This window comes from Saccopteryx leptura, chromosome 1 (genome assembly GCF_036850995.1).
Source record: "Saccopteryx leptura isolate mSacLep1 chromosome 1, mSacLep1_pri_phased_curated, whole genome shotgun sequence".
Lineage (NCBI taxonomy): Eukaryota > Metazoa > Chordata > Mammalia > Chiroptera > Emballonuridae > Saccopteryx > Saccopteryx leptura.
In genome coordinates, this window is record NC_089503.1 from 218315247 (window position 1) to 218327349 (window position 12103).

Genomic DNA, 12103 nt, shown 5'->3' on the forward strand with positions numbered 1-12103 from the left:
TAAGTTACTCTGTATGATTCAAAACACAACAAAACTTAGTTGTCTTTCTGTAAGTACTCTTTAATTCAGACTGAACTAATACAAACCCATCTCTGAATTAGTAAAGATTTGAGGTATCTCTTCTTTGTTCAGTGATCTCTACAAGGCTGGTGTGGTCACTTTGGAAGCGCCTGTTTTTTTAAAACCAGGATTACATGAGTTAAGTTTTGATGAAAAGACTAATATACTGTGATTTCAATTTGAACCACATCATTCTTTTCTTTGTTTTAATTTCACCTGAATGATGAAAATTCCTCAGGGGGGTGATGATGAAATTAAGACTAGGGCAGTTTATCTCATGGTAATGACTGGGGGGGGGGGGAGAACCCAGGAAAATTTATTATATCTAGGCCTTCGAAACAGGATGAATTGTTCACATGATGGGATCGGAGAACAGTAAAGCTCCCACCTTTTAGAATCTTTGTTTAATCAGATATGGTATTTTTAATTCATACAAACTTGGCCAAAGAATTAAATACCTGTAGCAGACCTTCCCTTCCCTTCCCTCCCTCTAGCTTTGAGCTAACATTTTCCTTTGAAATGTCTATAGAACCTGAAAATAAATATCACAGAATTTCTACCCTTAAAATTCATTAGCAATTTCTTTTTTATATATAAGTATTTCAGAGAGGGGTCACAAAAAATATAGCTCAAATGTTCAGGCAAAAAAGATCACTAAGCTGAAAAAAAATAATAACTAAAACATTTGTGTGTTTACCTTGGAACACATCATTACCTTTTCAAAAGCTTAAGGTCTCAAGTATTGGCATCTAAATGTACTTAACTTTTTAAGATAATATATATAACTAAAAAGTATTTACATTAAATTGTTTATATTTTCTATTTTAATAAATCAATGCTTATTATAATGCTGTAAATTTAGAAATAAAATACAGAAATACTTTTAATAAATCAGTGTTTTTTTCTTCCACAGACTTCTACGAGTAACTTTAAAATCAGATTCATTTCTATCTCAAGTTGCAATATTAATAAAGTATATTTTTTTCTCCTGAAAATAAAGAGTTTAGTCAAAGCAGGTGTTTTAACTGAAAAGGTTAAAAATGTTCATTTCTGAATTCCTTCAGCTTTTTAAACTGACTTTTAAACATTTCATTTTAAAAACTAGCTATATCCATATTTACTGATGAAATATACCATAAAGAATATGGTAAGAGGAATTCAAGATTTTTTAGAATAAAAAATGGAAAAGAAAGTGCAAATTAAATATAAAAAAGATAGTAATTTTCACATCATTTCCAATTTATATGAAGAATGAAGTGGAGAGGTTTAGTGATAAAAAATGGTGGGGAAAAATGAGAGGCCGGTCTTACAAAGGACAAGAGGAAAGTTAGGTAGCTGACTGCACTCTTTTTACAGATTAGAAAACTGAAGGTAAAATCAGTGAGTTTTAACTACTGAAGGAAACAGAACCACAATACTGTGATTGCTTTTGATCACAGAGTATGTACAGTGACTTCTGGCTCCGTCTATACCTAAATGCTGATAGCATGTAAACTAGGAGGGATTTAACTACTATTTAGGGTTGGCTCATTGAAGATTTGATACCCATCAAATCAGTGGGCTGCAGGCATAAGAATGAACAAAATAACTACAACTAGATTCTGGGGCAGAGGAAACCCCAGGGCTCCACGTGCACCGGAGGCTTGCGAGAGAATGGGTGTTCGTGCGGGAACTTGTGTAATTTCCAACTCGTGTGAGGTCAAAGTAGAAAGCTTTACCTGTAAATATAGGATGGATTAAATAGAGTGACAGAATTACCCAAGATTCGTTTAGTACTTATTAGTTAAGTCATCACTCTGTATCTAGAACATCAGTGTCAGGAAAATGGGATACTCAGTCACTGTGGTTTCTTTTTTAGCTAAAATTTCCTCGTGTTTTAATTTTGCCCAAAAAGTTATCACAGTGATTTTTCCACACAAGAAACACTTACTGAGCATCTACTAAGTGCCAAGCAGGAGGCACTGTCTCATCTATACAGTGGTGAAAAGACATGGTCCCTGTCCCCAGAGTACTGCCCGTCCTGTGGGGCAGACAGACATTAAACAAACACAAACAGATACATAATAAGGAACAGTGGCTGGTATTACAAAAGAGAAGCATAGGCGGGATCTGGGGGATAACAAGATGGAACAAATGCAGACTGGGCGTCAGGGAAGGTCGAAATACGCGAGTGGCATTTAAGTATTTCCATCTAAAGGGTTTCATATTCTAGTACAAATTAATTTTATTCTCTACAATTTATACTTTGGGCTCAACTCTGAAAAACATTATTATTTTTTAAGTTTACTTTTTCCTGTTCTGCAGCCTTTCTCAGCAATGTTAGTTATTGCGACGGGCCGGAGGTTCACTCCTCCTAAATAAATCACAGCACATAAATACCTGCTGCTCTTTTGGTAAATGATTTTCTGATAATCTCATAAGTGTTCCTCAACTTTTAGTTTTTGTTTCCTTTAATACCAGCCCACCTCTCCACACACTAATATCAAATATTACCACAAGCACTAGAATATCCCTTTTTTGACAGAACAAATTTTCTAGTTAATGTTTTATTTGACAGCTGTGCTACAAATAAAAAAAAATTCAAGCTCAGGACTCTGCACCACTGAATCTAAAATGTGGCCTGAAAATAATTCCCACTGCTGAGGGAAGGTTTTATTGTTGCCTCGCTGCGCGCTGTGTCCCGAAAACATGATTTATGTTAAAAGAATTTCCTGTTACAACCGTGTTTCTTCCCCTACCCCTCCCAACCCTAATAAGAGAAGGATATTTTTGGGGGGGTTTATGTGCTAAAATATAATTGCATTCAACACCTGTGATAGCTCTACCATTATATATTATTGATCATACAATTTTTCCCTTGCTTCCCTGCCAAATTAAAGAGAATATATTTAATATTTCCACTGTCATATACACATATTGTGAGACACATAGTTAACTAAAATTATTTTAAACCAACTAGAATCAGAGTTTGCTGGTAGAAAGAGAGTAAGAAAGATACGAGGACTATCATTTGAGAATTTTTCACAACTTTTTGGGCAACTGTAAATATTTTTATGCAAGACTAAGTCCCATTAACATGCAGTTTATAGTAAGACTACTTATCACAATGTTTTACACATACACACATCTGAAAAAACAGTAAAGTAGAAAGTTTGGGAAGGGGGAAGAAATGTTATCTAATTTATTAAGTCTAATGTAACATGGCAGACACACTGGGAAGTCAGTGCTATACAACAGTGTTTTTCAAATGAGCCAGTGATTGATGGATCACACCTGCATGAGATAACATAGTATAATCACAAAGGACACAGCATTCGAAGTCAGAAGAGCTGCCTCCAATGCCCAGTTCTGTCACCATTATCCACACAAATTTCAACAAGCCAACTTTTCTAACCCTCAGTTTCATCCTCCGGAAAATGGAGGTAAGGGCCCTACTCTGTCTACCTGATAGGATTACTGTGAGGCCGGAACAGTATGTATGTGAAAGAATTTTGTCAATTCTAAAGAATGGTGTCTGAGTGTAAGAGTTATTTTAATTATAACTATTATATAAAGTAAAGTTAGCTTTAGAAATATTATTTCATGCCTTTTAAAAATGATATGGAAGGATAAACTCAAAACTCCTCAAACATCAAAACCAAAGACTGACAGGATAGAGAATTCCACTTCTGCGGCACCCTGGAAAGGACCAAGTCCTAGCAATGAGGACGAGGTAGATTGGCAGAGGCTGCAGGGCGGGCTGCCTGGTCACTGAGCTGGGGGCAAGGGAACCCCGCCCACTGCCAGAACCACCGGCGCTGCTCGCCCAAGGAGGAACGTACTGGATGTCCATTTCAAAATAATTCTAAAAAATGTGTAAAGAAACACATGCTATATAAAGGGATGTTTAAGAAAATCCTGTAGGAGTATGAAGACATTTTAATCTGAAAATTTGTGCAAACGGGAAGCACAGTCTCAGGTCAAATAATTGCCATACAGTGAAAGGATTAAAACTTCAATTTGATTGCTAAATCAGAAAAAAAGCATTATAATAATAGATGTTTTAGGAAAATGTATCAATCCCCACTGTATTTTTAAAGAATTCTTAGAGGCATTTTAGATTGAATAGTTATCAATCTCACAGACCCTAAATATGCAATAAAAGCCCAATGAGTCAGAAAGTTTTGAATACTGATGTTTTCTTTCTGAATCTACAGAATAAAAATGCAAATTATAAAAAAACAACAACTAGATCATCAATTACATAAAAGAAAAAATAAACAAGGTCATGCCTAAAAAATATTCTAGGACTTATCCTATGAACAGTACATTTTCAACCATTTTCCCTACTCTTTCATAACTGTTACATTACTGTCATCAAAATACACTTAGCACAAATTCCTTCAATAATCAGCAGTTAACTTTTCAATATACTTACCATACTCATTGAGGCAGGAGAATGCACTCATGCATTTGATAAATATTATTAACAAGACCGGAAACTGATTTCCTATACAACATTTAATAAACCAGAACTTTCAATTAAAAAGAATTTCCTATTCCCACAACAGTTAAATCAAGTTATTTGTAGAGCTTTGTTTTAGTTAAATATCTCCTTCCACAGTATGTCGAGTTCTAATGTGTTAATATCTCATTTTCATTATGATATTCAGCTATATATTTACTACAAGTTTATTTATTCCTCTAATGGTTTCTAAAATATTTTAAAGAAACTTCATTAGATTTGTCAATGTTTCTAAATTTCCTATATGTAAAAATTTATATACATTGACTGGCTGGATCTCCTGTAGTAATACCAAGCTGAGCTTGGTTTGTCCTGAAGGGCATGACTGCAAATGAATACATAGACTTAAACTTTTCTATTTTAACAAGAGCTGTCACATAAAATCAGTAGTCAGCTCATTTTCTTCATGATGGTGTAGCTTTCAGCAAGATTCTATGCAGAACTGGGTGAAGGAAGATTTCTGCTCCCAAGAAATATGCCTAATGAGATTTTCCAGTAAGGAAAAAAATCCTTTAAATAATACAAAAGTGGGAAAATGTACACATATATATGTGTGCACTTGTCATAAGATTATGCATATGGTATTTACATTCCATTATATACTTTCAAAATGCATCATTCATTTGCAAGCATGAGGCTTGGGTGACAAATCTGCTACAAAAAACTGCCTCTTAAAAACACCCTGAAGTGAACAGTGGATGATATAGTCGATTTGGAAAATGTGTCTTTTCCTTACTTTATAAATTGTAGAATTCTGTAATTTTGGAAGAAGATGAGAAGGCACCCTACCTCTCTCAGTGGTACCTGTAGTAAACCTCAGTGCACTGATGAAGGAAGTAAGTTACCTGTGTCTGTAGAATAGACGCGGAAACTCTTGTCCCAGAAGCCGCAGACGAGGATGTAGCGGTTGTCGGAAGTGATGACGAAGCACTGGGAATGGACGTGAATGCTCTGGTCTAACAGGTCAGTGATCTGCCTCCTGTGCATCCCTGTATTGCTGGCTATGAGAATAGGAGAAGAAGAAAAAAGTTTACTTAACCCACATGTGCAAAGAAATCCTATAGTTTGTCATCCTGAGGGCAGGGGTGAGTGAGGAGAGGCAGCACATTCAGGGTAGGAATATTTGATCTTTAATTTTAAATACAGTAATATTTGAAAAAACAAATAGGAAAACACACCCAATTGTTGGAAGAATGCAGCAGCTAAACTGAACACCTCAGGAAGAAATTTGCCTAGGGGAAAGAAAGAACAGCACACTACAATTTAAGAGTAGTGTTCAATTCTCCGAGTGTGCTTTCTAGCTCTTGGGCAGGATCAAACCAGATTACAATCTCCAGACTGCATCACAGTTAGGTTTGTGTTTCTGACAATCTCATTACATCTATTGCCATGAGAATGGATTCATGTTGTGACAATCTATTACTTTTAACTTTTTGTCACAAGAATGATATCAGAATTTAAATGTCATATATCTGAAATATTGTAGCCCCTTGTACTACTTTGGCTGTAACAGGTCTTTAATTTGATGAGATGTGAGCTCCCTTTCGCCCTGTTTCCAGTTGCACTTGTATGTAAGGAAGGGGAGAGGGACTATTTATTAAGGATACTTGTAACTGAAAAAGTCAAAGCCCAGCACACTGCCACTTCCTTACCCCTACGTAAGCAATAAAACAAGACAGCCTGGCAGTGTGTTTTCAAAGTGCTATGGAGCACCTGAGATGGGGTTTGTCACAGGCACAAGGTCAGACACAACGACATCGGGCACATGGGGAGAGTAATAATCCTCTAGAAATACACGATCAAGTATGTCATTATCAGAAAAGGCATTTTCACTGAGCTGCCTTTTGGGGCATTATGAGGCCAGCCAAATAGAAAGCGTTGTTTCTAGTCACCTAAGGGGTATTTTGTACCAGCTTTCCGACATAAATAATGATTCTCATATTGCTAAATAATCTTGATTGTATCAGAAATTGAAACAAAGTAAATTTCTGCATCTGACTATTTACATATTTTGTGCCTTAGTCTTCAGCTTAAAAATATGATAAATACATTGATAAAAATAAAAATAGGAAAAATATCTATATTGTATTCATTGTTTATAATAGCTAAGTTAATGTGGCCAATTTAGTAGAAGGCTCAGAGTGTGATACAGAAAAAAATGCTCAAATCCTCTCTAGTGCTCCACTGGGAACCCTCGGCGACACAGAGTAAAATATTCCCTGCCCTCAAGGTAAACACAACATAGCAAACATATACATGTCCATGTGAAATACTTCAAAATTCTGCAAGTATCTGAAGACACAACTTAATCATCTAAGAGTATTAGATAACTGATACTAGGATTCAGATACTTTTGGGTGATTCATGGGCTAGAAAGTGACAGCAGTAGTTAAAAGGGCAGAATTCTGGATTGGGATCATTTCCTCCCTCCTTCCACTCAAAGGGAAGTTCCTGGCAGACGAGAAAAACTTTTATGGGCATCACAGTGTGAAGCTTTGTGATACAATTCAGTTTTTTAATCCCAAGAAACCTAGCATTTAAAAACAATGTATGTAGTACTTTCTAGAGTGCAGTATTTTATTTCACGTGAAAATGTTCATTTATGTCAGTTTCTTTATGACTTTTGATCCCATGATATAAACTTTCATACTGGTCTTTTTTAGGGGTGTGATTTCTTGGGAGGACCTAGCTCAACAGATCCGGGCAGGGGCATAATTTTGAATTGAGTGACCAACCATAAAGTACACATGAGTCAAGGCTGATGCCCCTTGAGCATTCAGATGAACTATTTTCCAAGTAAGTGTTTACTTGTAAGAATGCAACATCCACTCATCCATCCATCCATCCATCCATCCATCCATCCATCCATCTAATCCATACAATCTACCTACCTCACAACTGCCCTTCCTTTATCTCATTGTTTTCTCCAGTAAACCTCCTGAGATTCATTACTGAAAGTATTTTATTTAGTGAAAATTACGTATATTTGTATAGATAAGTAGTCTTCAAACTGGGTGTGTATAGCCCTGGGGGTTTAAGAGTTCCCCTTGGGATACACAGGCACAGATGTTCTTCAGTCTGAAGTAGATTTGCCTGAGAACACTCCTATGAGTGTTCTAGTTTTATTCTACTAGATAAAACTAAAGCATATTGCTCTCTTATCCAGAATCTTACTATTGTGCTTCACCTCAGGGCATAAAAATCTCTTCAGAGTCAAATAAAGGAACAGTTCAAAAACACTAATGTGATGCTGAGAAGTGAATGCACAGGTATCAATTCCTTCTGCAGAGTAGGGGTTCCCAAGTCACTGCTTTCAATCAAATGGAAAGAGGACCTAATCAGGCTGTCAATTGATACAGATCATTAAAAATAAGTCCAAACAATAGATTGTTAAAATGACTGTTGAGTGATAGATCATAAAAATAATTCTTAACGATAGACTGCTACATGAATGTTTTCACAAAACCCAGAAAGAACTCAAGGATTTGAGTGACATTATTAAAACAAAACTCTTTCCTTTCCCATTTATTTTCTTATGTGGGTGACATTCCTCAGAGCTGTTGACAAATATTGTCTCATTCAGCAACAAATAATGTTCATCCATGAGTACAGGAGCTCACTGCTTCATAAAAGATGCAGTTCTGATAAATGTTTGTATGTTTAATAATGTTTATTAAAATTTATGTTTTAATTTTCAAAAGTTAAAATTATGGAGGGGAAGTAAAGTGAAAAAATAAATTCAAGAATAAAAGGAAAAATGTAAAATTTTAAACTAGACATTTTTATAAATTTTTTAGAAATAGAAAAAGTTGAGTATCAATTCCATTTCATCTTTAGATTCCATAGGACATATTTAAAATTTTATATAGTCTGCAGCTCTTTATAAACTTGTGATGAAAACTTTTCAGATCTCAACTTAAAAGTGTACAGGAAGGTTTTAAACAATTATTTTAGGAGATAAAACAGCAAACAATCTGATGACCAGAGATCTATAGCAGGGAAGAAAACTAGGGTCCACAGGCCAAATTTGGCCCTTGTCTCGTTTTGTATATAAAGTTTTATTGGAACATAGCAAGGCTTATTTGTTTCTATACTGTCCATGGCTGTTTTCGTGCTGTAACAGCAGAATTAAGTTCTTCTGTCTGAGACTTTATGGCCCACAAAGCCTAAAATATTTGCTATCTGGCTCATTTTTTTTTCCTTAAGTGAGAAGTAGGGAGGCAGAGAGACAGACTCCTACATACTCCCTGACCTGAATCCACCAGCAAGCCCCCTATCAGGCAATGCTCTGCCCATCTCGGGCTGTTGCTCCATTGCTCAGCAACTGAGCTATTTTAGCGCCTGAGGTGAGGCCATAGAGCCATCCTCAGGGCCCAGGGCCAACTTGCTCCAACTGAGCCATGGCTGCAGAAGGGGAAGAATGTGAGAGGGGGAAGAGAGGAAGGGGGGGGGGAGGCGTGGAGAAGCATGTGTGCCCTGACCAGTAATTAAACCCGGGACATCCATATGCTGAACTGACACTCTACCACTGAACCAACTTGCCAGGGTCTACTATCTGGCTCTTTACCAAAAAAGTTTACCTATGCCTGGTATAAAGGATTAAAATTGCTGAATTTATTTAATTATAGACTTTAAACTGTAGAATAGTCATTGTTAAGTTTTAAGGCAAATAGTAAGGCTTTACTTCAGAAATAATGCCTTAAATGACTTAGCAAATGGGCTTTATTGTTTTCCTGACTTTTTAAACTTTACCAAAATGAGTAATTTTTTTTAATACATGGCAAACCATATCTACTCAAAGAAAAACAAGATTTAGGAACAATAGTATTTATCTATTAACAATAGTAGTTACTTCTTAGATTTCTGCTTATATTTGGGGAAATGATAAATGTCTTAGTTCTGAGCTTAGGTTATTTTAGTTCACCCTGAGAGTTCACCTGCAAGTGGTGGCCATTTAGGTCTCCTGTGAAACAATGGTTTATAAACACAGAAAGGGTGACATATACATGGGGATTATCTTGAATTTTAAAATACTAAATCAGCTTATATGTTTTATTTAAAAACTTTAAAATTCTAATAAATGTGCATATGGTCAGGAAATCTGACAAATTTATAAGCCAGGTATCCATTCTAGTAGCTTACCCCTATAGCTAAACAATTAAGTTTTTTCCTAAAAGTTACTGAACAGCATCTTTCATATCTAGGCTTGCTGTCTCAGTGAGGGCGCAAATGTCGTACGACCCACGAGGATGAAGAATGCTAAAACTAGAGATTTCCGCTAACCCAGTGGTCCCCAACCTTTTTTTGGGCCATGGACCGGTTTAATGTTAGAAAATATTTTCACAGACTGGCCTTTAGGGTGGGATGGATAAATGTATCATGTGACCAAGACAAGTGTCAAGAGTGAGTCTTAGACGGATGTAACAGAGGGAATCTGGTCATTTTTTAAAAATAAAACATCGGCCTGACCTGCGGTGGCACAGTGGTTAAAGCGTCGACCTGGGACGCTGAGGTTGCCAGTTTAAAATCCTGGGCTTCCCAGGTCAAGGCACATATGGGAGTTGATGCTTTCTGCTCCTCCCCCTTCTCTCTCTTTCTCTGTCCCCTCTCTCTAAATGAATAAATAAAATAATTTTTAAAAATTTATAAAAAAACCAAAAAAATATCATTCAGACTTAAATATAAATAAAACGGAAATAATGTAAGTTATTTATTCTTTCTCTGTGGACCGGTACCAAATGGCCCATGGACCAGTACCGGTCCGCGGCCCCAGGGGTTGGGGACCACGGTGCTAACCTACTCAGAAGGCAGAATGCAGTGAAGTCATCCGCTGCTGACCCTCATTCCGTCCCAGTGGTTCTTTCTGGGCCCCTCCCTTTTCTTTTTCTTTCCCCCTGAACAAATTTAACCTCCAGAGGCAATTTATTGGGCTGTAGGACCCTAGGAAAATGAATACGAATATCTTAACATTGCCATTGGCTCGGTAATATATTTCAACTTTGAAACTGCTCTGCAATTGCCCATTAATCCCCTCAGACTGAACAGAGAGGGTCCAGGAAGACAGGATTGATCTTTTTTAATGATGAAACCCTGGCACTACAGTTTTATTTTTCACAACACAGTGCTGCTAAGAGCCCCACTGTTATTATGAAAATTTCCCTAGCAAAGGGGCTCCATCACATTACTGGTGCACCAATTCATCATAACGGGCCTCGCTCCTGCTCATCAACAAGTCTGAGTGATGAAAAGATCCAATATTATCCTGACAGTACTTCATGCGCATTCTCAATCACACATTATTACAGCATCCATATTAATTTTCAGTGACACGCGTCCTAGGCCTGTTCAAATTAGGCAAACCAACGAGGGGGAGTTGATGAAATACCAGCATAGCCACAGCTCATTGCATTCCAATTTGCATGCAAATGGTTTATCAGGAAAATTCCATTCCCAGCAACCAGCAAGTGAAAAACAACTGTAATCTACACTTCAGGGCCACCATACAGAGCTTAATGAATCGCAAAGCGAGGAGGAAGTGACAGACCTATGAGAGGATCGATTTCCACTGGCAGCTGGTATGGCTGGTCCTGGACAGCACCTTGATGAGCTGGAATTCACAAAAGATAAAAAAAAAAAGAGCATTATTTTTCATATAGAAACTACATAAAAATGCACAAGTCAAAATCTTACGTACAACTGTTTCCAATCCCCCAAATCTCTCAACTCGTTTTGTGAAATTTAAAGAAAAAGGTCCAGGTGCCTTTATGGCTGGCTTATTAAACATTTATTTTAGATTAGTGCTGTTCTGAACCTGTGCCACCAGCAGTGGCCCCGGTCCTGCCTGGGCCATAAGCTAGAGCAGATGCTTGACTGGCAACCTCTGAAGCTGCAACAAAACAAAATTAAGTGGTAAAGCGCGCTGAAAACAAAATGTGACAACCATCTGCTGACTGTAGCAAATACTATTTTTTGTTGCTTCTTTAAAAGGCAGGTTTGAATGCTGCAGCACAAAGGACCCACAAAACCATCAATTTATGATGAAGAAAGGGAAGGCTCTATGTCAGGGAACATTTAATGTTTCATCCATCACTGAAAATCGATCAATTGAAAGTTTGAATAAAAATAAAGAAAGCTATCGGCAGATAAATGTTTTAGTTAAGTGCATTTGACTGAAATATTTTCCTAAAGGTCTGAGGTTTTTTTTAAAAAAGGTTTTATTAATATTTAATATTTCCATGGTTTCTATTTAAAAATACCCCAAGAAGCAAATGCGTAACAAAAAATCAATCCATACTAAGAATAGTTTGTTCAATGCTCAGAATGGTTCTAAAGACACAGGCAAGGCTCAGTTTGTAATTAAGAAGAGATGTGGTGGGCGGTCTCCCTGGGAGAGGTGGTGGTCTCCCTGGGAGAGGTGGTGGTCTCCCTGGGAGAGGTGGTGGTCTCCCTGGGAGAGGTGGCAGTCTGCAGGGAGAGAGGAAGTGTTCCAGGAAGCCAGGGTAGCAGCTATGTGGCCTTGGGCTAATCATAAACCCCAAA

At 37.1% G+C, this 12103-nt stretch overlaps 1 protein-coding gene across 6 annotated transcripts in view; it reads right to left on the reverse strand.

Annotated features, from left to right (window-relative positions):
- Positions 1–12103, reverse strand: part of LRBA (LPS responsive beige-like anchor protein) — a 629646-nt gene that overhangs the window by 27526 nt on the left and 590017 nt on the right. For all 6 annotated transcript variants that reach the window (XM_066386366.1, XM_066386375.1, XM_066386349.1 and 3 more), the window contains exons 51-52: positions 11109–11171; positions 5410–5565 (exon numbers count right to left, since the gene is read on the reverse strand). In XM_066386366.1, the coding sequence (XP_066242463.1) occupies positions 5410–5565; positions 11109–11171 (219 nt within the window). The remainder of the gene's footprint in view (positions 1–5409; positions 5566–11108; positions 11172–12103) is intronic.